Source organism: Oncorhynchus keta, chromosome 19 (genome assembly GCF_023373465.1).
Source record: "Oncorhynchus keta strain PuntledgeMale-10-30-2019 chromosome 19, Oket_V2, whole genome shotgun sequence".
NCBI lineage: Eukaryota > Metazoa > Chordata > Actinopteri > Salmoniformes > Salmonidae > Oncorhynchus > Oncorhynchus keta.
The window spans coordinates 56503506-56530970 of NC_068439.1; the positions used below are offsets into that span (position 1 = coordinate 56503506).

Here is a 27465-nt window from a genome sequence, read left to right on the forward strand (position 1 = left end):
TCATCTGTACACTGCCCTCTTGGAGAGAGTTAGATAGCAAACCAGGCCAAAGACCCCTCGTAGACACCAATAGTCCTTAGCCGGCCCAAAATAATGGAATGGTCTACCATATCAAAAGCTTTGGCCAAGTCAATAAAAATAGCAGCACAGCATTGCTTAGAATCAAGGGCAATGGTGACATCATTGAGGACCTTTAAGGTTGCAGTGACACATCCATGACCTAAGCGGATACCAGATTGCATACCAGAGAGAATACTATAGATATCAAGAAAGCCAGTCAGTTGTTTATTGACAAGTTTTTCCAACACTTTTGATAAACAGGGCAAAATAGAAATAGGCCTATATCAGTTAAGATCGGCTTGATCTCCCCTTTAACTAAAGGATGAACGGTGGCTGCCTTCCAAGCAATGGGAACCTCCCCAAAGAGGAGAGACAGGTTAAAAAGGTCAGAGATAGGCTTGGAAGAAAGGGTCTAAAGAAGAAAGGATCTAAAACATCTGTCTGACCCAGATGTTTTTTTGGGGTCAAGTTTTAGGAGCTCCTTCATCACCACGGCCTCAGTGACTCAGAGAAACTTTGTATCGGGGCAGGGGGAAAAGAGGGAGAAGCATCAGGGATAGTCACATTAGAAGGAGTGGGAGATGATGAAATGTTGACTTAATGAAGTGGTGATTAAAGAGCACAGCCATGTGCTTCTTGTCAGTAACAACCACATCATCAACATTAAGGGACAATGGCAGCTGTGAGGAGGAGAGTTTATTCTCCAAGTCTTTAACTGTTTTCCTAAACTTCTTGGATTAGACCCACAGAGAGAGAACTGCTCCTTAAAAACTTCTCATGGCTTGAATCCCCGCTAACGGGATCGATATGACAACAGCCAATGAAAGTGCAAGGCGCCAAATTCAAAACAGAAATCTCATAATTAAAATTAATCAAACATAGAAGTATTTTACACCATTTTAAAGATAAATTTGTTAATCCCACCACAGTGTCCAATTTCAAAAAGGCTTTACGACGAAAGCACACCAAACGATTATGTTAGGTCTGCACCTAGTCACAGAAAAAAACTGCAATTTTTCCAGCCAAAGTGAGGAGTCACAAAAAGCAGAAATAGAGAAAATTAATCACTAACCTTTGATGATATTCATCAGATGACACTCATAGGACTTCATGTTACACAATACATGTACAGTGGGGAGAACAAGTATTTGATACACTACCGAGTTTGCAGGTTTTCCTACTTACAAAGCATGTAGAGGTCTGTAATTTGTATCATAGGTACACTTCAAATGTGAGAGACGGAATCTAAAACAAAAATCCAGAAAATCACATTGTATTTATTTGCATTTTATTGCATGACATAAGTATTTGATACATCAGAAAAGCAGAACTTAATATTTGGTACAGAAACCTTTGTTTGCAATTACAGAGATCATACGTTTCCTGTAGTTCTTGACCAGGTTTGCACACACTGCAGCAGGGATTTTGGCCCACTCCTCCATACAGACCTTCTCCAGATCCTTCAGGTTTCGGGGCTATCGCTGGGCAATACGGACTTTCAGCTCCCTCCAAAGATTTTCTATTTGGTTCAGGTCTGGAGACTGGCAAGGCCACTCCAGGACCTTGAGATGCTTCTTATGGAGCCACTCCTTAGTTGCCCTGGCTGTGTGTTTCGGGTCGTTGTCATGCTGGAAGACCCAGCCACGACCCATCTTCAATGCTCTTACTGAGGGAAGGAGGATGTTGGCCAAGATCTCGCGATACAGGATGGCCCCATCCATCCTCCCCTCAATACGGTGCAGTCGTCCTGTCCCCTTTGCAGAAAAGCATCCCCAAAGAATGATGTTTCCATGCTTCACGGTTGGGATGGTGTTCTTGGGGTTGTACTCATCCTTCTTCTTCCTCTAAACACGCGAGTGGAATTTAGACCAAAAAGCTCTATTTTTGTCTCATCAGACCACATGACCTTTTCCCATTCCTCCTCTGGATCATCCAGATGGTCATTGGCAAACTTCAGACGGGCCTGGACATGAGCTGGCTTGGGCAGGGGGACCTTGCGTGCGCTGCAGGATTATAATCCATGACGGCATAGTGTGCTACTAATGGTTTTCTTTGAGACTGTGGTCCCAGCTCTTTTCAGGTCATTGACCAGGTCCTGCCGTGTCGTTCTGGGCTGATCCCTCACCTTCCTCATGATCATTGATGCCCCATGAGGTGAGATCTTGCATGGAGCCCCAGACCGAGGGTGATTGACCGTCATCTTGAACTTCTTCCATTTTCTAATAATTGCGCCAACAGATGTTGCCTTCGCACCAAGCTGCTTGTCTATTGTCCTGTAGCCCATTCCAGCCTTGTGCAGGTCTACAATTCTATCCCTGATGTCCTTACACAGCTCTCTGGTCTTGGCCATTGTGGGGAGATTGGAGTCTGTTTGATTGAGTGTGTGGACAGGTGTCTTTAATACAGGTAACGAGTTCAAACAGGTGCAGTTAATACAGGTAATGAGTGGAGAACAGGAGCGGTTCTTAAAGAAAAACTAACAGGTCTGTGAGAGCCGGAATTCTTACTGGTTGGTAGGAGATCAAATACTTATGTCATGCAATAAAAATGTATTAATTACTTAAAATTCATATAATGTGATTTTCTGGATTTTTGTTTTAGATTCCGTCTCTCACAGTTAAAGTGTACCTATGATAAAAATTACAGACCTCTACATGCTTTGTAAGTAGGAAAACCACTGCAAAATCGGCAGTGTATCAAATACTTCTTCTCCCCAATATGTTATGTTTGATAAAGTTTATATTTATATACAAATATCTGAGTTTACATTGGCGTGTTTTGTTTAGTAGTTCCAAAACATCCAGTGATTTTGCAGAGAGCCACATCAATTTACAGAAATACTCATAATAAAAATTGGTAAAAGATACAACTATTATGCATGGAATTATAGAAACACTTCTCCTTAATGCAAACGCTGTGTCAGATTTCAAAAAAGCTTTACTGAAAAAGCACACCATGCAATAATCTGAGTACAGCGCTCAGACAACAAATCAAGCCATACAGATATCCGCCATGTTGTGGAGTCAACAGAAGTCAGAAATAACATAAATATTCACTTACTTTTGATGATCTTCATCAGAATGCACTCCATCAGAATGCACTCCCAGGAATCCCAGTTCCACAATAAATGTTTGGTTTGCTCTGGCTCCCCAATGGTGGAACACACTCCCTCACGACGCCAGGACAGCGGAGTCAATCACCACCTTCCGGAGACACCTGAAACCCCACCTCTTTAAGGAATACCTAGGATAGGATAAAGTAATCCTTCTCACCCCCCTTAAAAGATTTAGATGCACTATTGTAAAGTGGCTGTTCCACTGGATGTCATAAGGTGAATGCACCAATTTGTAAGTCGCTCTGGATAAGAGCGTCTGCTAAATGACTTAAATGTAAATGTTCAGTAAAGTCCATAATTTATGTCCAAATACCTCCTTTTTGTTCACCCGTTTAGCCCAGTAATCCAAATGCTCAATGCGCGATCGCTTAGTTCAGACGAAAAGTCAGAAATGTTATATTACAGTTCGTAGAAACATGTCAAACGATGTATAGAATCAATCTTTAGGATGTTTTTATCATAAATCTTCAATAATGTACCAACCGACATGTACTCACAGACATCATTCAAACAGTTTTAGACACTTCAGAGTGTTTTCTATCCAAATATACTAATAATATGCATATATTAGCAACTGGGCCTGAGTAGCAGGTAGTTTACGCTGGGCACCTTATTCATCCAAGCTACTCAATACTGCCCCCAGCCATAACAAGTTAAAGTAACTCACTTTGCCTTCCGGATAGCCTAAGTGCACTTATTTCTCATTTACCTGAACGAGAGCCAGTCAGTCTGAGTATGCGCGTGCCGAGCCTTTCGCCAAATGCAATTATTAAGGTGGAGTAACTCTGCAAGACCATGGTAGAACCAGGGGCTGAACCTGTTTTTAATTCTCATTTTCTTTATGGGGGCATGTTTGTTAACCATACCACAGAAAGTATCAAAAAAGGTCCAATCGTCTTCGACAGAGGGGATCAAGCTGATTCTATAACATTTTACAGAGGCCAGTTCATGAAGGAAGGTTTGCTCCTAAAGGTTTTTTAGCAAGAGTCTATGACAAATCAGGACAGGTCGTTTCACCGAACAGCCATTACGAACACAGGCTGTGAAACAGTGATCACTAAGGTCATTACAGAAAACACCACACCGATTCCTATCAGGATTATTTGTGAGGATAACATCAAGAAGAGTAACCTTTTCTGGGTGTTTGGAGCCATACCTTGTGGGATTGGTAATAATCTGAGAAAGATTTAGGGAGTCCCATTGCTTTAGGACTTGGTCAGGTGGTTTAAGCATGTCCCAGTTCAGGTCACCTAGCAGGACAAATTCAGACTTAGTGTAAGGGGCCAGGAGAGAGCTTAGGGCAGGTAGGGTACAGGCCAGTGCTGATGGAGGACGATAGCACCTTGCAACAGGCAACAAAGTGCTATTTGAAAGTTGAATACTTAAAACCAGCAAATCAAATTGTTTGGGGACAAACTTGGTGGAGACAACCAAGCACTGAAGGTGTTGCTTGGTAAAGATTGCCACTCCCCTACCTTTGGAAGATCTGTCTTGCTGAAAAAGGTTATAACCGGAAAGGTTAACATCAGTATTCAAAACACTCTTCCTTAACCACATCTCAGTAATGACCAACACATCTGGATTGGAGCTGTGAACCCACACTTTCAATTGATCCATTTTAGGTAATAATATTCTAGTGTTAACAAATGTGTACATGCACATTTCCAGATATCATCAACAGTAATACCACCAAGGCACGGCATAGATGGCAACAAGATCCTGTTGTACAGCAATGGCCCTAAGCATGATGGGATGTTAATTGCTTAATTAACCCACCTGCTTTAAATATACTTTGTATCCCTCATTTACTTAAGTGTTTCCTTAATTTTGGCAGAGAACAGTAGCTTACTATACCCATTATGCTAAAATTGGCTAGTAGTTCTTCAGTATTTGCTCTTTGGGGGCTCCCAAGTACATTGTATTGCTTGCCACACACATTTGCATGAGAGAAGATCCCGATATGTGTCAGAAGGTGTTTCAACTGTCGTGGACGAATCTGTCTACTGTACAAGCAAGAAACGTGTGTGTGCACACCCGATTGGATGACATGTCCTCTACCATCAACGATTGGTCAATGTCAGTCGTCGTGGTCTAGGATTGGTCTATCGGAGGGATTAGGAAGTGGTGTTCAAGGGTCAGGGGTTGCTAGCTGTTGTCTTAAACTGCGAACGATATTAGCTAAGTACAGCTGATCGTTGCTATTTATTAACAAGCTTCAAAGACCAGGAACACGTACATATAACTAGCTGAAGAAATATTTATATCAAAGCATAGTGAAGCCTACCGGCGTTAACGTTATAGCTTTTGTTTAGCTAGCATGTTAACTTTAGCTGTTAGAAATCATTATATATATATTTTTTAAGCTGCACCTTCCTTTAAATTATTACTTATTTTGTGGGCTTTGTCCTCATTTCGTGGGCTTTGTCCTAATGAATGTTAGTTAGCAGCGTATGCACGAGAAGTATAATCCCGTAATTTAATGTTTAACATTAGCCACGGAGCTAATTTGATTAATTAGCTGGCTAGCAATCGTTACCTTTTTGTCGAAAGGGTCATTAAATACTACAAGGATGATTTTGCCTATGGTGATTCTCCTAATAGTTTTCTCACACGGAACAACAGCTGGTAAGTAAAATTTAAGAAAGTCAGCTAGGTAGATGTCAACATTAACTATTTGACAGATTGTGTAACGCTAGTGCTGGCTAGCATTGCATTAGCTAGCAAGCGTGTCATTTTCTGAGGCACTAACGTCACTTATCATTACTGTCAGCAGGAAAGTGCTTTATTCTACGTAGTCTTTTTCTTTAGATGAATATTGTTTGTCAGCTGATGCACAATACCTAATCAATTACTTTTTTATTTGATGTTGTCTTTCTGCAGATGAAGAGCCAGAGGGGAATAATGATCATGCTCCTGAATTGAAGGTAGCTAGCAGTAACTGAAAAATGAACCTGCTGTGCCCTTTTCTATTGCATTTAGACGTGGAAGTAGGCCTACCTAGGTTTTTCAAATGTTATATAAGAAGCTGTTTGGTATTATGCAAGCAAAAGTATAGGTTAGCTTTATAAATGGCAAAAGCAGATTTTCTTTGCGAAGAACCAACCATAAGAAAACATGTGTATAGCCTTAAACTCACTCAAATCCACTAACCTTCAAGCTAATGACAATATAATAAGTAATTACATCATGTAACCCCTCAATCCTCTCATATTGCTTGTTTTCCCCTTCTAGTCTTACCATGAGCCCAACTCTGAGGAGGATGAGGTCCCAGTAGGTGCCAGGATTGTAGCAGGAATGGTGACTGCCCCCAGGGAGGCCGAGGGGGAGAGAAGACTCGATGTTGGGGTCCAGGAAGGTGGGCTGGAGGGGGAAGAGAAGGAGGACTTGCCCACTCAACCTCCTCCTGTCGAGGAAAGGCCTAAAGAGGGTAAGGATCCGTAAGATAGCCTTTATTGGCCAGGTGTCACTAGTGGCCATTGCAGTTTGATTTCTATGACATGTCTGTCTTGACTAATACAGTAATTGTGGAATGTTACATGGAGATGTTTCATATCTATGTAGTAATTAATTATATTTGTCTGCAATCCACTGACAGTTTCACTCCATAGATTTCAGCTACCCCACATTTATACCTCTAGAACTGGGAACATGTTTGTAGTGACAACATCTTGGCTGAGAACATTGAGGAAGCATTTTGAGAAACTGGGACAAACTAAGCTTTGCTGACACCTGGCCTTGAGCATGGCAACAATGCGGTGTCTTTTTGAACTTGCACTCAGTGAAACGGTTGGCCCTCATGGGAAATTAAAACACGCTTGCACCTGTGACGTCTCTGAAAGTACTCTGGTGAAGGGTATATGCACCATTTGGCCACTGTACTGTAGGGTTTCTTTCATAATTTAACCAGACTGGTTCAGTCTTTAGCTTAACTTAAAACAGATTTGAGCTTCAATTTGTTGATGTTTGCCACATGTTAATCACCAGCCATCTGCTGTCAGTGTTTTTGCTTAAACATACCACCCTGCCCCTGTGATTTTTGGTTGATGCAGTTCCTGTGGTGAATGGCGGCACAGCCAATGGTAAGCCCTGTCTCTTCCCCTTCCTCTTCCTGGGGAAAGAGTATGTGGACTGTACCACCGATGGCCGGGGGGACGACCGCCTGTGGTGCGCCACCACCTACGACTACGACAGGGACAAGAGATGGGGCTTCTGTGAGAGTAAGTCTCCCTTAAAGCATACATGTGTAAAAATAAATTATGTTTATCCTGTTTCTCTGCCTTAAAGGGAATCAGACATGGACACACTACTTACGTGGCTGAAACAAATTGTTCTTGGCGGATGAATAAAGTTGCTTTGTGTTTAGGGTTGCAAAAATACCTGCAATTTACCAAAGTTACTAGAATCTTTGTACATTTGGTGATTTTATAGTTGAATACCTTTTTAAAATGATGCATTTGTGTGTTAATTTTTTATCTGTCCATATTGTCTTGAGTTTCTAGTGGAAATACCTTATTCTTAAAGGGTAAATAGCCTAATTATTTTCTATTCACTTTTCAATGAAGCAACTCTTCCAGCTATTGTAATTTTTCATAACTGCCACCAGTTTGGCACCAAAACATTTACAATGTCATTTGTACATAGTAAAATAAGTGTGTAATTATAAGGGATATTTCATAATGAAACCTTCATATTCAACACCAATGGTATATTTAGGATGTTTTACAGATTTTCCACTCTATTTTTTTAAGAATCATTTTATTATATATTTTGCATGTGATAAGGCCACATAGAGGGCCGGAAATAAGATTCTTGTGATAATTTGAAGTACCAAAAAAGGCCACGAGATGCCATTTGATAAAATTCCCCCCAAAACCTTGAAAGTTATACAAAAATCTGGTAGTTTACTGGTAAACTTAGGAAGTTACCAGAAATATACCCTCTCTTTGCGACTCTAGTTGTGTTGTATATTGTAGCGGAAGAGCAGGTGGAGCAGAGGCATCTAGCGGAGGAGACCGAAAAGGAGTACCAGACAGCCCTCCGCATGATCAACGGAACCAACCGGAAGAGCCAGAAGAAAGAGTGAGCTCTCCCTCTTCTCCTCTTCATTGTCTCGTCTACAGTGTTCACCTTTAATGTTCATGAGTGTTCTTGCTGACAGGAAGAACACTCTAGAAATCCCACAAAGTCTTATCGTTCTTCCTCTTGCTTAAGAGATTCCCTAAAAACACCCCACTTCAATACAGCTATGATTTTTTTTTTTTTGCAGGTTAGTGTCATTAGGTCCTAATCTATGGATTTCACGTGACTGCGAATACAGATATGCAACTGTTGGTCACAGATACCTTTTAAACTAAAGGGTAAGGGCTGTGGATCAGAACCATCTGGTGTGACCACCATTTGCTTCATGCAACGCGACACATCTCCTTCGCAAAGAGTTGATCAGGCTGTTGGTTGTGGCCTATGGGAATGTTGTCCCGCTCTTCAGTGGCTATGCGAAGTTGCTGGATATTGGCGGGAACTGAAACACGCTGTCGTACACGTCGATCCAGAGCATCCCAAACATGCTCAATGGATGACATGTCTGGTGAGTATGCAGGCCATGGAAGAACTGGGACATTTTCAGCTTCCAGGAATTGTGTACCCATCCGATGATGGGGCCGTGGATTATGCTGAAACATGAGGTGATGGCGGCAGGTGAATGGCACGACAATGGGCCTCAGGATCTCGTCCCGGTATCTCTTTGCAATTCAAATTACCATCAATAAAATGCAATTGTGTTCGTTATCCATAGCTTATGCCTGCCCATACCATAACCCCACTGCCACCATTGGACACTGTTTACAATGTTGACATCAGCAAACCGCGTGCCCTCACGACACCATACACGCAGTCTGCCCAGCACAGTTGAAATGGCGTGGTTACACATGGTCTACGCTTGTGAGGCCGGTTGGACATACTGCCAAATACTCCAAAATGACGATGGAGGCAGCTTATGGTAGAGAAATGAACATTAAATTCTCTGAAAACGGCTCTGTTGGACATCTCTGCAGGCAGCATGCCAATTGCACGCTCCCCCAGCTTTAGATATCTGTGGCCATTGTGTGGTGACAACTGCACATTTTAGTGTCCTTTTATTGTCCCTAGCACAAGGTGCACCTGTGTAATGATCATGCTGTTTAATCAGCGTCTTGATATCCCACACATGTCAGGTGGATGGATTTATCTTGACAAAGGAGAAATGCTCACCAACAGGGATGTAAGCAAATTGGTGCCTTTGTGCATGTGAAACAATTCTGGGATCTCTTATTTCAGCTCATGAAACACGGGACCAACATTTTATATATTTGTTCAATATATTTAGGATTGCCATAAATGTGTTGAATATTTACTGACTCTAGACATTTCAGCTTTTCATTTTTAATGTCTGAAAACATAATTCCACTAACATTATGGGGTGTTGTGTCTATCTGTCCAGTGACACAAAATGCCAATTTAATATATTTTAATTTCAGACTGTAATACAACCTTCCTCCTATTCTTCATCTCATTCCTCACCAGGTTGTATGAGAAGCTATTGAAGGTTGCCGGCAAGGGCCACCACAAGGCCATGGAGAAGGTGGCCTACGCCATGCTGTTTGGGGACTACTTGGCCCAGAACATCCCTAAGGCCAAGGAGCTGTTTGAGAAACTGGCCCTGGAGGGCTCCCCCAAAGCTCAGATGGTAATGGAACATTCCTATTTAAACTTAATGGATCCAGGGTAGTCTCATTGACCACTTTACATGTGCATCGTATTCCGGGTTATAACTCATATCCCGCTTAATGTCTTATTCGGGAATAAGCTGTTCAAGTATCCATGAATAAACAGAATATTCCTAATTGATGTTCATTTGGGTTAAATGGAATAGTTACTGAAAAATGTAGCGTTATATAACGCTCCTGCAGAATTCTATATTTCTTGCAGTAAAACAATACAACAGAAGATAAATGCCCCCCATTTCGTGTCACTTGAGAAATACCTGTGTAAAGTGTTTTCTTTGACACCGTTATGCAAACAGATAGTATTTGCGCCCAAGATGAACTGAAGTCTTATCAGAAACGTGTTTCAAAGTTTTCTCAGCTTTTCATTTCCTTAACCGTCAACTGATGACATTTGGAGTCTACGGGATAAGATGGCGTTGACGCAATCAGCTAGCTGATCCCATTGACTTCCAGTCATTGTGTAACGCTAGATCATGCGGCCCTCACGTGTGGGGGATCTGATTTGTTGTTTACATCCCACCACCACGTGATTTGGTCGCTTGTAGCTCACCACTGCCAACAATTGGTCTGCATGGCTAGCTAATACAGAGTAGATTCTCAATATGACGTTGAGAAATATTATGGGTAGTTTAGAAGGTGTCCAGAAATAAATATACACATTAAAAAAAGTTATAGGTAACCAGATCGTGACTACGACTAAGTTACTGAGTGTTTGACCACACTGTTACTTTGGTGAGTAAAATCTCATGCTTCCTACCATTTTAATTAATTGCCCAAATCTCGCACTATCCCTACAACTGTAGTCCTATTGGGCCATTTATACATTCTCTGTAGCTGCTTAAGGCTATCGGCATGTAGATTTAGTTAAAATTACTGATTTGACCTTGGTTTTTCAATGGGAGTCATTCGTTGATGAACAACAGAGTTGATAGCCCATCAAATAATGCACAATAACAGTCTTTTTACGTATGCAACTCGCTTAAAAGAAGTCGACAGACTTGAATTGAACCTTTGACGGACAATTGATGAATGCATATATGATTTCATGCATCTCTGTGTGGTTGTAGGTAACCTAACGCTCCACCCTGTACTTCCTATAGGCACTTGGCTTCTTGTACGCTGCTGGGTTAGGCGTGAACTCCAGTCAAGCAAAGGTACCAACACCCAGCCTCTCCACTTTCTCTCCCCAAAACACTCCTTTTTCCACGTAGCCTATATACTGATGAAAAGCTCTGTTTGTTCAGAGGTAGCTTTTGTAGTAGAGCAGGGCGACATAGACACTCATCCATATTATGATAAATTGACTGAATTATAATAAGTACAACTATGAGTTTATAACATTACAGTGCACCACAATTTCTTTTTTTTTATATAACCCTTAACTATAACTTAAATATAACTCTTAACTATTACTACTATTTTAAATGTTGTAGCTATCAATTGTCCCATTTAACAATTACTGATATTAGCAAACTTACTTCATATTACACTAGTAGGGCCCGATAGGTTATTTATCGTAATGAACGATATCAGCAGAAAGTCCACAATAAGTTGTCAGTTTGATTGGTGTTTATTATCTTTGGTTTATCGTCCCAGCTCTATTTCCTAGATAATGTCAGTTGGCTGCTAAGCCTGGAATGTAAAGCATAACCCTCCAACTCTGTTTCAGGCGTTGGTTTACTATACCTTTGGGGCTTTGGGCGGAAACCTGGTGGCTCATATGATTCTGGTGAGCTACTTCTGCTCTTTGTATCTTTGAGTAGAGAAGCCTTATAAGGTCTCTTGTTCTTCCTTCTGGATATAATGATTGACCTTTCCGTCCTATGCTACCATTCTCTCTTTAGGGATACCGATACTGGGGTGGTGTGGGCGTACCCCAGAGCTGCGAATCAGCACTGACGCACTACAGACTGGTGGCCAATCACGGTAGGAGGCCACCCCTTCTCAACCAATGAACGTCTTTCACTGTCTCAGATGAGTTTGTTTCAGTAGCTAGGTTTCTATACAATAGGTGAAAGATTTTCATGTGAATATTTTCATCATATTGACTTGTTGCGGATAAAACCAAGGCCCTCCAGGGCCAGTTTCTCAAACAGCTCCTTGGCCTTAGGGATGTTTGCCTAATAAACTACATGCTTTCCAGAGTCGTCGTGGGAGAACCACGCAGAATATCATCGCATGACTCCAAGTTTACTTAGTATAATACGTTTTACAGACACAAAAAAAGATCCCATCTTGTCTAAAGCATTTTGTCGACATTTGGAGTGTTTACTGACAAATTTGCTGTTTCCATCAGGCCTGTCGTGAAATGTTTTATCCAACATGTACTTGAGTCGCATAAAAAGGTTGGATGGAAACCTGGTTAGTGTTTTGAATTGAGAAGACCTGCATTTGAAAAGCCCTACATTGTAGGTGCTGCAAACTGACAAAAGGAAAGGCTGCATTCAGAAAAGTAACTTTTTGATTCACAGAGCAAGTTTATGGCAGCAAGATTTGAGTCCTGAGGCTTTCCTTAGGTGTTATGCAAAGAGCAGTGAGTTTTTAATTCTTTCTCTCCTTAACCTCCAGTGGCCAGTGACGTGTCCCTGACTGGGGGCAGTGCAGTGCAGAGGGTGCGTCTGCTGGACGAGGTGGAGAACCCGGGCTCTACCAGCGGCATGCTGGAGGAAGACCTGATCCAATACTACCAGTTCCTGGCTGAGAAGGGAGATGTCCAGGCCCAGGTTAGGGTTCAGATGGGGCACACTGCTCTTATGAGGTTTTTTCTTTTTCTGCATAGGACATTTTTTAGGATTCTTTGCTATGGAAAAGGCATTCCGTGTCAACTTGAATGACTAAAACTAAGTATAAAGTATGTAGAAAAAGTTAAAGGACCTATATATTTTTTTCTTATGTGATATTCAAGAACTAACTATATAAAATAAAAGCCAGGACAGGGGTGTCGAATTCAATCGCAGCACGGGCCATATTGGGGAAAAAACAACATGCATATAAATGCCACCAAAACTGGACTTTAAAAAAAAAATATGGTTCTTCATAATGTCCACTTATAAACGTACAATATGAACGCGTACTGGCTGGCTCGTAGGTAGGTAGGTGGGTGGGTCTGGGACGAGGGGTATGTGTCAATGCACTTCCATTTGGTGCGCAGCATGTTGGCAGTGCTTGCTGGAACTTGTAGTACAGTGTGTTGGTGGCTGTATGTAAGTGGGCCAAAATGAATTGACAACCCAAATCCAGCCTGCGCAATGATATATAATAAATGTCACTAGCCAGATGGCCCGTGGGCCTTGTGTCTGACATGTGAGCTAGACAGTCAGAGAAAATGAAAAATTCCGTAAATGATGAGTTCAGGAGTATATTTGGCAGCGAGGCATTATGCCGTTCCTCGTGGGAGTTGATGGAAATATTCTAATTATCTCATTTTAAAGTTTCTCTGGTGATTGCATGAATATAGCATGATAATGAATTAGCGGGTAATGATTGAAAAGCTGGGCCCTGGTCAAAAGTGGTACACCATGTAGGGTTTAGGGGGCCATTTGGTACTCCGACGTGGTGTTTTGTGCTATGACCCCATTCTTTGCTCCCAACAGGTGGGACTGGGCCAGCTGCATCTGCACGGTGGTCGGGGGGTGGAGCAGAACCACCAGGTAACCTTTCCTTGACCCATTTTCAACCTTGTTCAAACACTACAGGTGTAGGATCTTAATTTGATCACCCTGTGCAGGAAATGTAAAACTTGTAGTGTATTTGAAGTTTAAAAAGGCTTCTGAAGTTTGTCATATCCACTTAGAAATTTCAGACTTGATTTTCCCTAACAAAAAAATGTATCAACCCTAAAAAAACGTTATAATTATTTTCCTACATCTGTAGCTCTGTCATGCTGACTCCTGTATTTAGTGTGAAGTTCATGTGTGGAGATGTTTCTTTTTGTCGACAGCGGGCCTATGATTACTTCAACCAGGCCGCGAATGCTGGGAACACGCACGCCATGGCCTTCCTTGGGAAGGTAAGATTATTACATGATCTTATAGGCCTGTAGCACTGTGGCGAAATAAGCAAGTAACTCTACCTTACTCTGTGGCTGTGCTACCGTTCAGTGGCTGTGCTACCGTTCAGTGGTTTCTCGTACTCTGTTTTCATTTGTTCTCTAAACTCTCTTTTTTCTCTCACTCTCTTTTTCTCTCACTATCTTTCAGATGTACTCGGAGGGCAGTGAGTACTTGTCTCAGAACAATGAGACGGCCCTGCAGTACTTCAAGAAGGCCTCTGACCTGGTGAGTAACCAAACCTTGACTAGAGTTGACATTCTATATCTGTGGTCCAACCATGGATTGTTAGGCATCCATAATAATAATATCTATATAGGTATGTTTGGTTCTTTTTTACTAATATCAAACCATTCACTCCTATGGATATCTTGCACATAGCCCACAGTGCCTGTACTTAATGTAACAATCCTCTACTTATCGTGGTCAAACTGTAGGACAGAAACATTCCTATACTGTACATAGATTTTCAATGTACATGCTATTTCAGGATCAATCTGTTATATTAATAGTACATTTTAACAGGTTTATATGTATGGTTTTTTCAAGAGTGAACTATTATTATTTTTACTTATTGATGTGTCTTGGGTGGTTTCTGTCTCTTTGTGATGTCGCTGTTCTTGTCCCCTAGGGTAACCCTGTTGGGCAGAGTGGGCTGGGCATGGCGTACCTGTACGGGAGAGGTGTGCCAGTGGTGAGTGACCGCTCTCCCTCTGCAATTCTACACATTTTGCTATGGGGTGGAGACAAATGTTTGCAGTTTTTAATATGATATCTGCGTGAGAGTGACAAACAAAATCAATCGGGGCCCCCGGTTGGTATTTCGACTATGATTACTTCAAGTTTATATAGCTGGCCGCTAGACTAACTTAACCAATCTAAAAAATATTAGCTGTCAGTAGCTATGTTTGTATGTATGTATGTATGTATGTATGTATGTATGTATGTATGTATGTATGTATGTATGTTTTTGTAGACACTTAGAACGTTGGCATAGAGAATATAGGTGACAGTTGCCTGCTAGGGTGCGTTTCCATTTGAACTATGTTGTTTTGATAAAAACGACTGGACGTAATAACGTCACACCCAAAAACAAATAAAAAAGGAGTAGTTGAAGTGTTTGCCATTACCCGTTTAGTCAAATTGTGTATTAATAAATTGGCGACTGCCTGTGTGCCCTCCCACCGATCTTTCATGTCTCAGGTAACCTGCGAAAGCCAGCATGGATAGAATACTATAATTGACCAATATTTGCCATATTCTAATAATTATCATGTGGCAATGTATCGTAGATCTGAAATAATTGGATAGTGAAACTTGCATTCAGCCAACCAGAAAGGAAAGCAAGGCAAAGCAATTCAGGCATTCTTGAAAGTCAGAACAATCCTTGTCCTGCAAAGAAACATTCTTTTTATAGTTACATTTTATTTTGCAAGCAGTAGGCATTTAGAATGAAATGTGGAGTGTAGCTTACAGTTAAATGATATCACGTGCCCTGCGTACCTTCAAAGGGATTCAGTTAAATGATATCACGTGCCCTGCGTACCTTCAAAGGGATTCAGTTAAATGATATCACGTGCCCTGCGTACCTTCAAAGGGATTCAGTTAAATGATATCACGTGCCCTGCGTACCTTCAAAGGGATTCAGCAAATATTTATTAGATAAACAGTTTCCATTTGTCGCAAGTTTAACAAAAGAAAAGTACACCACTGTCAAATGAATAAAAATGCTGTTGATCTTTACAAACTTTCTCCTATGTCTGCTGTTACCATGATGCAATTATTATTTTTGTGACATTGACCCAGGTTTATTTTGACAAAAGCAATGGAAACCTGCCTACTGTCTGACATAGAGAACTGCTGATGCACAACCAAATTTCACCCTTTCTTTTGTATTTTACTATTCTAACTCTCAACAGTAAGTTGAGACCCCCACTTTAATTTGACATTTTTTGGGGGGGTGGAATTGATCGATCCGACAGTTGCCTGTCCCTGCTTTGCCCTGTGGTTACATTCCTAAATTGAGCTTTTGTAGACATTGGCATAGGCAATAGAATCCAGCAGCCGTGTACTTTAGGTTTACAGTGCATTTGGAAAGTATTCAGACCCTTTGCTATGAGACTTGAAATTTTAGCTCAGGTTCATCCTGTTTCCATTGATCATCCTTGAGATGTTTCTACAACTTGATTGGAGTCCACCTGTGGTAAATTCAATTGATTGGACATGATTTGGAAAGGAACACACCTGTCTATATAAGGTCCCACAGTTGACAGTGCATGTCAGAGCAAAAACCAAGCCATGAGGTCAAAGGAATTTTTGTAGAGCGCCGAGACGGGATTTCTGCAGCATTGACGGTCCACAAGAACACACTTCCCTCAATCATTCTTAAATGGAAGGCGTTTGGAACCACCAAGACTCTTCCTAGAGCTGGCCGCCCAGCCAAACTGAGCAAATGGGGGGTGAAGGGTCTTGGTCAGGCAGGTGACCAAGAACCCAATGGGCACTGACAGCTCCAGAGTTCCTCTGTGGAGATTGGAAAACCTTCCAGAAGGACAAGCATCTCTACAGCACTCCACCAATCAGGCCTTTATGGTAGAGTTGCCAGACGGAAGCCACTCCTCAGTAAGAGGCACACGACAGCCAGCTTGGAGTTTGCGAAAAGGCACCTAAAGGACTCTGACCATGAGAAAAAGATTCTCTGGTCTGATGAAACCAAAATTGAACTCATTTGGCTAAATGCCAAGCGTTACATCTAGAAGAAACCTGGCACCGCTCATCACCTGGCTAATACCATCCCTATGGTGAAGCGTGGTGGTGGCAGCATCATGCTGTGGGAATGTTTTTCAGGGACTGGGAGACTAGTCAGGATGAGGAAAAGATGAGCAAAGTACAGCGAGCTCATGATAACCTGCTCCAGGACCTCAGACTGAGGTGAGGGTTCACCTTCCAACAGGACAACGACCTTAGGCACACAGCCAAGACAACGTGGGAGTGGCTTCGGGACAAGTCTCTGAATGTCCTTGAGTGGCCCAGCCAGAGCCCGTACTTGAAACCGATCGAACATCTCTGGAGAGAACTGATTATAGCTGTGCAGCGACGCTCCACGTCCAACCTGACAGCGCTTGAGAGGATCTGCAGAGAAGAATGGGAGAAATCCCCAAATACAGGTGTGCCAAGCTTGTAGCGTCATACCCAAGAAGACTCAAGGCTGTAATTGGTGCCAAAGGTGCTTCAACAAAGTCCTGAGTAAATGGTCTGAATACTTATGTAAATGTGATATTTCCATTTTTTTTTTATTATACATTTGCAAAAATTTCTGAACCTGTTTTTGCTTTGTCATTATGGGGTATTTTGTATATAGATTGATGAGGGGGTGGACAATTTAATACATTTTTGAATAAGGTTGTAACGTAACAAAATGTGGAAAAAGTGAAGGGGTCAGAATGCACTGTATGTCGGTATTTCCTGTGTGATTTACACACTCTTGTGTGTGTGTCCATCCTCCAGAATTACGAGTTGGCACTGAAGTACTTCCAGAAAGCAGCAGAGCAGGGCTGGGTGGATGGACAGCTTCAGCTGGGCACCATGTACTACAGTGAGTGTGGGACTGCGTGTGTGTGTGTGTGTGTATAGACCACCCCTTTATTTCTGTTGTTGTATAAAGCAGCCTTACCCCTTTTGGTTTCCTGGAAGTGCAATGTTAGTTGCCCACCAACGTTCTGCTCCCAACTCTGCACTCTTTGCAGCAGGGGTGTTATCAGCGGGGTGTCAACGGCTACTCATGGAATATGATTGGCCACCCTTAGTGCCACCCCATTCTCATTAGGTCAGAGTGCTGTCAATCTGTTTCAGAAAAAAATCCCTCACTGGAAAACGATGTCTTGTTTTACTCTTCACAAAACTACCACTAACAGGTCCTGATCATCAAAGTGAAAACATTTGAACAAATACGCCTGTCTAACGCAACAATGCTGTAAAGTTAGTAAGAAGGGATATACACTTCTTCAAATATATTTATTTAACCTTTATTTAACCAGGAAGGGCTCATTGAGATTTAAAATCTATTTTTCAAGAACGTCCTGGCCAAGATAGGCAGCACCAAGTCATTACAAAAATTACAGACAAAAAACATGAACAACTACAAGTAATCTAGTAAAAACCATAGAATTCACAAGAGTATAACAGCCAATTTAAAAACATTGACAGGTCAGGGAATCAGTCTCAACATCATTCATCAGTGATTTAAAAATACCAATCAGGACAAGTTCTTCCAGTTTAAGAGTATTTTGTGAGGCGTTCCAAGACTATGGCGCAGAGTACATAAAAGCCCTTTTACCAAATTCAGTTCGGACATTTGGAACAGTTAGCAGGATAAAGTCCAGCGAACGAAGAGAGTACTCACCACATTTCTGAACAATAAAAATGCCAAAATAAAAAGGTAGTAAACCCAAAATGGCTTTGTAAATAAAAGTATACCACTGCCTGAGCCTACGAGTGACCTAGAGAAGGCCAGCCTACCCTGGTATACAAAGTGCAGTGGTGCGTAAGGGTTTTGCAGTTTAAAATAAATCTCAAAGTGTCATGGTAAAGGGTGTCAATTGATCTCAAACACTGAGTGGAAGCATTCATATATAAAATATCCCCATAGTCTAGTACAGGCATAAATAATTTTCTACGGATATAAAGCGCTCCGCACATTATCGTTAACAGCTGATTACAGAAATTTTTGCTGATGATATGCAGTCGTTGTCAATTGTCTACTTGAGTTGCGAGGTCATTTTCTAAAAGAAATGATGCGTTCTCCATTATGAGCCGCGACTCGCACTACTGAAACGGATGCCTTTCTCGTCAATACCACACTGTTCACTGTTTGCTCCTGTCTCAGCAGGATGTTATTCCCTTTTCTAATGAGAGTTGAGACATACAGTAAGAACATTAAACAGCTAAGTCTTTCCTTTTTTTTAACCAGTACATACCCCCATTTGACATGTTTTCTTTTGCCCTGTATTTGATCTGTGAGCTTAAATTTGGTGGGCAGCCATTTGTTAAACATGAAACAAAGTAGGCACCTAGACTATTAAATAAAATGCATCGTAGTTTAAGCCAATTTTCAATGCCATTTGTGATACAATTAGCTGTTTTCTCATGGCCACCCATGACTGGTTTTGGTCCCCCCTTGGCCACCCCATAAACAAAATCCTAGAAATGCTGTTTTTCTCCTCTTGCACACCATTTTTCTTTGTTGGGTATCTCACTCACTTTTGTCTATCCATTCCTCCTCTTCCTCCCCAGATGGCATCGGGGTGAAGCGTGACTACAAGCAGGCCTTCAAGTTCTTCAATCTGGCCTCGCAGGCAGGGCACATTCTGGCATTCTACAACCTGGCCCAGATGCACGCCACAGGCACCGGTGTGTTGCGTTCCTGCCACACCGCCGTGGAGGTGAGCTAGCTAGCCATTAGCTAGCTGCTGTACTAACAGTGCATTCAGAAAGTATTCAGACCCCTTTACTTTTCACATTACTGCCTTATTCTAAAATGTATTCAATAGATTTTTTCCCCCTAATCAAGCTACACACTACCCCATAATGACAAAGCAAAAATTTGTTTTTTTAGACACTTTGGCAAATTTGATAAACAGAAATATTTCATTTACATAAGTATTCAGACCTGTTACTCAGTACTTTGTTGAAGCACCTTTAGAACCAATTACAGACTTGATTATTTTTGGGTATGGCACTACAAGCTTGTCACCACTGTATTTGGGGGAGTTTTTCCCATTCTTCTCTGCAGATCCTCTCAAGCTCTGTCGGGATGGATGGGGAGTGTTGCTGCACAGCTATTTTCAGGTCTCTCCAGAGATGTTATATCGGTTTCAAGTCCGTGCTCTGGCTGTGCCACTCATGGATATTGAGACTTGTCCTGAAGCCACTCCCGCGTTGTCTTGGCCGTGTGCTTACGGTCGTTGTCCTGTTGGAAGGTGATTCTTCGCTCCAGTCTGAGGTCCTGAACAGTTTTTCATCAAGGATCTCTCCGGTCATCGTTTCCTTGATCCTGACTAGTCTCCCAGTCCCTGCCGCTGAAAAACACCCCCACGCTGCCACCACCATGCTTTACCGTAGGGATGGTGCCAGATTTCCTCCAGACGTGATGCTTGGCATTCAATCTTGTTTCTCACTGAGAGTCTTTCTTTAGGTGACTTTTGGCAAACTCCAAGGGGGCTGTCATGTGCCTTTTACTGAGGAGTGGCTTCCGTCACCATAAAGGCCTGATTGGTGGAGTGCTGCAGAGATGGTTGTTTTTCTGGAAGGTTCTCCCATCTCCACAGAGAAACTCTTAAGCTCTGTAAGAGTGGCCATCGGGTTTTGTCACCTCCCTGACCAAGGCCATTCTCCCCCGATTGCTCAGTTTGGCCAGGCGGCCAGCTGTAGGAAGAGCTGGTTCCAAACTTCTTCCATGTAAGAGTGAAGGAGGCCACTGTGTTCTTGTGGACCATCAATGCCGTTTGTTTGGTACCCTGTGCCTCGACACAATCCTGTCTCGGAGCTCTATGGACAATTCCTTCGTCCTCATGGCTTGGTTTTTACTCTGACATGCACTGTCAACTGTGGGACCTTGTTTAGACAAGTGAGTGCCTTTCCAAATCGTCCAATCAATTGAATTTACCACAGGTGGACTCCAATCAAATTGTATTAACATCTCAAGGATGATCAATGGAAACAGGATGCACCTAAGCTCAATTTCAAGTGTCATAGGAAAGGGTTTGAATAATTATGTAAATAAGGTATTTGTTTTATTTTTAATACATTTGTACATATTGAGGAAAACAATATTTGATCAATTTTAGAATCCGGCTGTAACCACAAAATGTGGAAAAAGTCAAGGGGTCTGAATACTTTCCGAATGCACTGTAATTGGCTAGCTACAGCATTAGCCATCAACTAGCCATTTAGATAGCGCTCTATAATTGGAAAGCTGTAGGATTAGCAATTAGCTAGCTAGTTCAGACTCTGTGCTTCAGTTAATTAACCAATAAGTATCAAGCAACCCTGCTACACTAGCCACCTTGGAGCTAGCCGTTAGCTAGCCTTTCACAGTTAATTAGCTTTTCGTTAGCTGTGTATTAATCGTGATTATAAACTGGGTGTTTCGAGCCCTGCATGCTGATAGCCATGGTATATCAGACCATATACCATGGGTATGACAACATTTGTTTTTACTGCTCTAAATACATTGGTAACCAGTTTATAATAGCAATAAGGCATCCCAGGGTTTGTGGTATATTGCCAATATATCACAGCTAAGGGCTGAATCCAGGCATTGCATCGTCCCTAAGAACAGCCCTTTGCCGTGGTATATTGGCCATATACCACACCCCCTTGGGCCTTATTGCTTAAATAAGCCATCTGTTAACCTTTATCCATTAGATCAATGCATTAATCTGTCCTCTAGCTAGGCATGAACCAATTAGCCACCTGTTTAGCTATTTGTCCTCCATTAGTCGTCATCCATTAGTTAATTATTTAGCCATTTGCTACTCCGTGTCAGTCATTGTCTATCCAAAACCTACTTACCCATTCTTTAGCCATTGATCCACAACCAGGTTTGGGTTAATTTTTATCCTCCCAATGGTAAGTTCAAATCAGGCGTTGTGTAATCAGATCCTAGATCTGTGATTATGTGCAATTTCCACCTCAAATTGCCTTTTTGTTCTTGTTTCTAACTGCATCTGTCTCTGTCTTCATATGTATGTCTGCGGGCAGCTCTTCAAGAATGTGTGTGAGCGTGGGCGCTGGTCGGACAGGCTGATGGCAGCCTACGGCAACTTCAAGGACGGCGACATGGATGGGGCGCTGGTGCAGTACCTGCTGCTGGCCGAGCAGGGCTACGAAGTGGCGCAGAGCAACGTGGCCTTCATCCTGGACCAGAGTAAGAACAAATACACAATATTTGTCATAAGAATCCCCTAGATAGCTGACAGGGGAACAGTTTTGAGTTCCTTTCTGTTTAGCAGCAACTATCTTAGAACCTCGGCCCAGTTCTGTTTCTCTCCCTGAACTGTGCACTTGTTCACTCCCCCGCAAGGCTTCAAAAGCATTTGGATTGCGGTAAGCATGGGCATAAGGGAGCCATGATCCTTCCTTTTTAGATGAATGAGGAGAGGGGAACAACTAACACGCTCCGGGAGGAAATTAGTTTCTATGTACATTGGTAAGACACAATCACCAGAGAACACTGTGACCCTGTAACATGTGAACCAAGCATATGGCCTAGGGACTGTCTGTGGCCCGCCATCTGTTGTAATGTATTCAGAACACTAATCACTGGAAGGCAATGAATCCCCTGTGGTTGTTTAGATATGAAGAAATTGCGACACCATGCCAAAACAATCCATTTCTTTGTGCAGCCCTTCTGATATCTATTTACAGACATGACCTTTGTGAATGCGTTTAAAAAGCACTTACGATGATGTTAAACCAGTTGGTGCCATTTTGTATTTGAACCGTGTGTGTGTGCGCGTGTTTCGTTTTAAGTAGAGGAGGCGCAGATCTTCCACGAGAACGAGACATACCCTCGAGCCCTCCTCCATTGGACCAGAGCAGCAGCACAGGGTTGGTTGAGCCTCCTTCATAAATCACCCTTCCATATTTTTGCTGTACTGAGCTGGTCTTTGTACCCTTCAGTAATTGTAGGGGAAGGACAGTTGGATGAAGCTGGGAGAGACTGTATCTTCAACTGTGTTGCCCAGGGCCAAGCTTTTCAAAACATTACATCCAAATCAAAATGATCCTGAGTTGTGTTAAATTCTGCTTCCCCTTCAGATGTGGTCCCTCATTTTTAGATGCAGTTTTAAGACCAAATGGAAGGATCCCATTATATGCTAAAACAAAGATCGTGGTATATGAGCCCATGATATTTGGTTTGAAAAACTGGGCCCGGTTTATATAGTGGCTAGGATAAAGCTTGGGGACTACCACTTCTACGGTTATGGTACCCAATTGTCATACTTGAGTAAAAGTATTGATACCTTTTTTAATAGAAAGTTACTCAAGTGACAGTCACCCAGTAAAATACTACTTGATAAGTCTAAGTATTTGGTTTTAAATATATACTTAAGTAACAAAAGTAAATGTAATTGCTAAAATATACTTTGGTATCAAAAGTAAAATTATAAATACTTTCAAATTCCTTATATTAAGCAAAGGGTTAATATAGACAGTGCCCTTCTTTTAAAAAATGTAAGGATAGTCATGTGCACACTCAGACATTATTCACAAAATATCAATTTGTGTTTAGTGAGTCTGCCAGAACATAAGCAGTAGGGATGACCATGTGTTCTCTTGATAAGTGTGTGAATTTTCCTGTTCTGCTAAGCATTCAAAGTGTAATGAGTACTTTGGGTTGTCTGGGGAAATTTATGGAGTACAAAGTACAGTATTTTCTTTAGGAATGTAGTAAAGTAAAAGTTGTCAAAAAATATAAATAGTACAGATACCCCAAAAAACTACTTAAGTAAAAATACTTTAAAGTACTACTTAAGTACTTTACACCACTGGTACTAATGTGTGTACTGTATGTTCAACTTTGTTACCCAGGTTATACAGTGGCTAGGATAAAGCTGGGGGACTACCACTTCTATGGTTATGGTACTGACGTGGACTACGAGACAGCGGTCATCCACTATAGGCTGGCCTCAGAGCAGCAGCACAGCGCTCAGGCCATGTTCAACTTGGGCTACATGCACGAGAAAGGCCTGGGCATCAAACAGGTGGGCACACGCACATAAACAAACTCATTCATACACACATGCAACCCTATAAGTCTAACCCCTTACTTTCCCCCCTCCTGTAGGATATCCACCTGGCCAAGCGTTTCTACGACATGGCTGCTGAGGCTAGTCCCGAAGCTCAGGTGCCCGTCTTCCTGGCTCTGTGTAAACTGGGCCTGGTCTACACCCTGCAATACCTGCACGACCTCAACGTGAGTGTACAGTACAGAGCACTTCCTGGACCCGGTGCCTCTGGGAGTTTCATTTCCCTGGTCGTTTCCATTTCAACTCATGGGGGCCAGGCTCAATGTTTGAGGCTAACTTAATTTATTACATTTGTACAGGATTCATGGGATTGTACTATGTTTGTTCAATGTAGTCAATGCTCTCTCTCTTTCTGCTCCCTCCGACCGACCCTCTCTCTCCCCTCCCACCCTGTATCATCTCTCTCCCCCCTCCACCAGATGAGTGAGGTGGTCAGTCAGGTGGACCTGGACCAGCTCCTGGGCCCTGAGTGGGACCTCTACCTAATGACGGTAATCGCCCTGCTGCTAGGCACCGTCATCGCCTACCGCCAGAGACAACACCAGGCAATGCCCCCGCAGCCCCCTCCTCCCCCAGCCAGGCCTGCTCAGGAGCAGGCCCAGCCGGAGGCCCAACCTGAGGCCCAGGCCCAGCCTGAGGCCGAAGAGGCGCAGCAGTGAGCGATAGAGATGGAGTGGGAAGAGGGAAAGGGAAGGTGATATCCTGACCCATACCCTCTTCTCTGGGGGGGTTGGTGGGGTGGGTAAAGGCAGACTAACTTGCTCCCATCTTGGGCACCACCTTTTCCCTCCTGACTCCGGCATGTTGACCACAGACTGTAGGCTACTGAACAGGCCAGACTCGCCCTACTTAACTCTCTGTCTCTGTCAATGCTCTCAGACCTTCCAAGTTGAAGAATGAAGAAAGGAATCGGTGAGAGGGAGAGTGGAGCAGGTTGATGGACAAGGCCATGGAACAGAGGCTGTAGAAAAGACAATATAGACTCGAAACCTCTTAGTGTGACTCAGGGTACCGGCAGCAGAATCACTTCTCAGAACTAGCCACGTGGGGCGATCGAGGCATCTTAATTATCGTCCGATCTGGGAATGAAACGGTCTTGTATTGTGCGCTCTAGTAGCGATTGGGCTTCGGAAACAACGGCCAGATTTTTTCCCCCGCTTTTCCTTTTCAGGTTTTATGTACGAGTTTAAGGTTACAACTCTACTTATCGGAAAATAAGATTCCAGATGTCTACATAAACCTTGCAATACCAACATATTTGTCAGGTGGCAGTAATCAGAACTGGGCATGTGAAGTCATCTTCATCCCCTTGTCTTTAGCGAAATATTTTTCACAAATAAGTTTTGTTAAGAACACATTTTGTAAGCATGTTCTGTTCATAAACAATGATTCTTTATCAAGCTAGTTTTTTTCCAGCATGCTTTTGTCAGCACATTTGCTTGATTAGCAAGCGTTAAAGCTTTTTGTGTGAAAATATTTCTTTAGCAAACATGAGTTGTTTCAATGCAGACGTTTTCTTCAGCAACTTATTTTGTTAGCGAATATCCTTAGTTAGCACAAATGTTGAACTAATGAAGTAAACATAAACGTGCTCATTTATTTGACATCCAGTTCAAAATCTTTCAGTACGTAGCTGAACTTTGGTCAACTTACTTGTTTGAGTGGACCAAGTAATGAAAGATATTGTTGTCAGTCATTTCAGCTCTGCTATGGTATGGTCAAGGATCAGAATGAAGGATAGAGAATCCTTTGCTACCCCTTCACCAGCTACCCCATTTCCTTCCTCATTGCAGCGCATGATTCTGTGTCTCAGAAGGTTTGATTCTTGATATATTATCCATGTAGCCTAATACAGAGAATATCCTTGAGATAATATTGTAGAATGCTGATCCCCACCATAGATGCTCCCTTACACCAAAATCCTGAGTGAATGCATTGATGCTTGTTCCATCTACTAGTAATTGATAGTTTGTGGAACCATGTTTAATTTTTAATTATTTTTAAACTGTTTGGTTTGATAAGTTGAACTGCAACAGGAAGAGATTTCATGCAAAGCCTTTTTGTCAAGACTCATTAGGAGAAAGCACTGACTATTTGACTTTGTTATACATGGTTCCACTCAGGGTCATAATTGGGGTGTGACTATTGGCCCGACCCCCCTCCTCTAATGGAGCAGGTCTTTGCTTCTCCAGCTTCTGGTTCCCTCGGCTCAGGCTTTAAGTTGTCAAGATCACAGCAATCGCCTCCCTTATGTAGTGGCATCACATAAGGTGATTTCCACACTTTAGGAAGATTTCCTGATAAGTGTTAAATTAAAGATGTGGGTTATTGAGCCCACAATGAGGGACGCTGTACACTTGAGCAGTACCTAGAGCCAAATGGTCGGCCCCTGTATGTTTTTTCATGTCTTATGTCAACAGCACATCAAGGACTTCATTGTCTGTCAGTTGCCGAAAGGAAAAACCCCGATTGGCGTTTTTCAAAATGATTGTGTAAAATTCCCCCATTAACATCTAGTACATTGTCACAGTGAGGGAGACACAGAGAACCTGCAGAAATAAAATGGTGATTAAATTCATTCTATCAATGTTATCAGTAATAGGGCCAGACTCTACATTAATTTGTAAGGGAAGAGTAGTAAGTACAACCCTTTTAATGATTTCAGTTTTCCAGCATTTCTATGGATATCCTGTATAGTCAGCTAGTGTTAAGGGAAATCTGATTTTATTATATTTTCAAATAAGTTTTACACATTTCTCAATTCTCGGAAGGATTGCCAGTTCCGGCCAGATTGTGTAGTTATGCAATGGGCAAGACACTGGTTTGTGTCAAGAACTGCAACGGTGCTGTGTTTTTCATGCTCAACAGTTTCCCATGTGTATCAAGAATGGTCCACCATCGAAAGGACATCCAGCCTACTTGACACAACTGAAGCATTGTCAACATAAGCCAGTATCCCTGTGGCACGCTTTCGACACCTTTTTGAGGCCAATCGAATTGAGGCTGTTCTGAGTGAAAAGGGGGGGGTGCAACTCAATATTAATGTTTTGTACTCTCAGTGTATGTTATGGTTATAGTGACTCTTGACTTTTCTGTCATAATAATGACAACAGGTTATAAACACATTGGGCAATTGATAACTGACTATACAGCTGTTACAGTAACCAATTTAGGAAAATGTGTTTGCTTTTGGTATTCCTTCGCCGTCTACTTAAGTGTAATGAGCATGACCAGATTTGGTGGGATAAAAAAATATTTTTTCCCCCAACAAGGATTTTTAGATTCCTGATTGATTTCCAATCCACCCAACCCTATTAAGGACAATGCTAAAGTCAGCTGTTGGACATGAGAATTATTTTATGTCATGCTATGGGGGCCCCGACCAGTCGGGGTCTCAACTTACCTTTTAAGTTAGAATGGTACACGAGGTGCAAGTTCAAAATGTGGTTGTGCATCAGCAGTTTATTTTGTCAGTCACTCAATTACCCATGTCAGCTAACAATTTTTAGTTTGGTAAATTATTCTAGCCAGTTATTAAAACTTGTACTAATCATAGCACGTGTTCGGTTGATATTTGGCCATCACAACAACTACTCCACCACTATCTCTCCCAATCAAGGCTCCTATTAAAATAATGATGCTCTGAGATGAGGAATCAGTATCCTTGT

At 42.1% G+C, this 27465-nt stretch overlaps 1 protein-coding gene across 2 annotated transcripts; it reads left to right on the top strand.

The window, feature by feature from the left end:
- The first annotated feature begins 5283 nt into the window (after positions 1–5283).
- On the top strand, positions 5284–27443 carry sel1l (SEL1L adaptor subunit of ERAD E3 ubiquitin ligase). 2 transcript variants are annotated; one of them, XM_052470842.1, is made up of 21 exons: positions 5284–5800; positions 6056–6099; positions 6407–6602; positions 7225–7392; positions 8149–8254; positions 9734–9896; positions 11037–11090; positions 11606–11665; positions 11781–11862; positions 12505–12659; positions 13530–13586; positions 13877–13945; positions 14136–14213; positions 14617–14679; positions 17493–17580; positions 19278–19426; positions 21747–21912; positions 22518–22595; positions 23580–23752; positions 23836–23964; positions 24217–27443. In XM_052470842.1, exons 1-21 carry the CDS (start codon positions 5746–5748, stop codon positions 24454–24456), a joined length of 2373 nt encoding a protein of 790 aa, XP_052326802.1. In that variant the 5' UTR covers positions 5284–5745; the 3' UTR covers positions 24457–27443. The 2 variants fall into 2 exon arrangements, with proteins under 2 accessions (XP_052326802.1, XP_035649840.2); XM_035793947.2 differs by having other exon boundaries at positions 22521–22595.
- The last annotated feature ends 22 nt before the right edge of the window (positions 27444–27465 follow it).

Bases quoted from the DNA above. Each gene is read 5' to 3' on its own strand.
- sel1l (XM_052470842.1), top strand. From the start codon at position 5,746: ATGATTTTGCCTATGGTGATTCTCCTAATAGTTTTCTCACACGGAACA. The intron at 12,660-13,529 runs GTTAGGGTTCAG...TGCTCCCAACAG, and splicing joins AGGGAGATGTCCAGGCCCAG to GTGGGACTGGGCCAGCTGCA. The intron at 14,680-17,492 runs GTGAGTGACCGC...TCCATCCTCCAG, and splicing joins ACGGGAGAGGTGTGCCAGTG to AATTACGAGTTGGCACTGAA.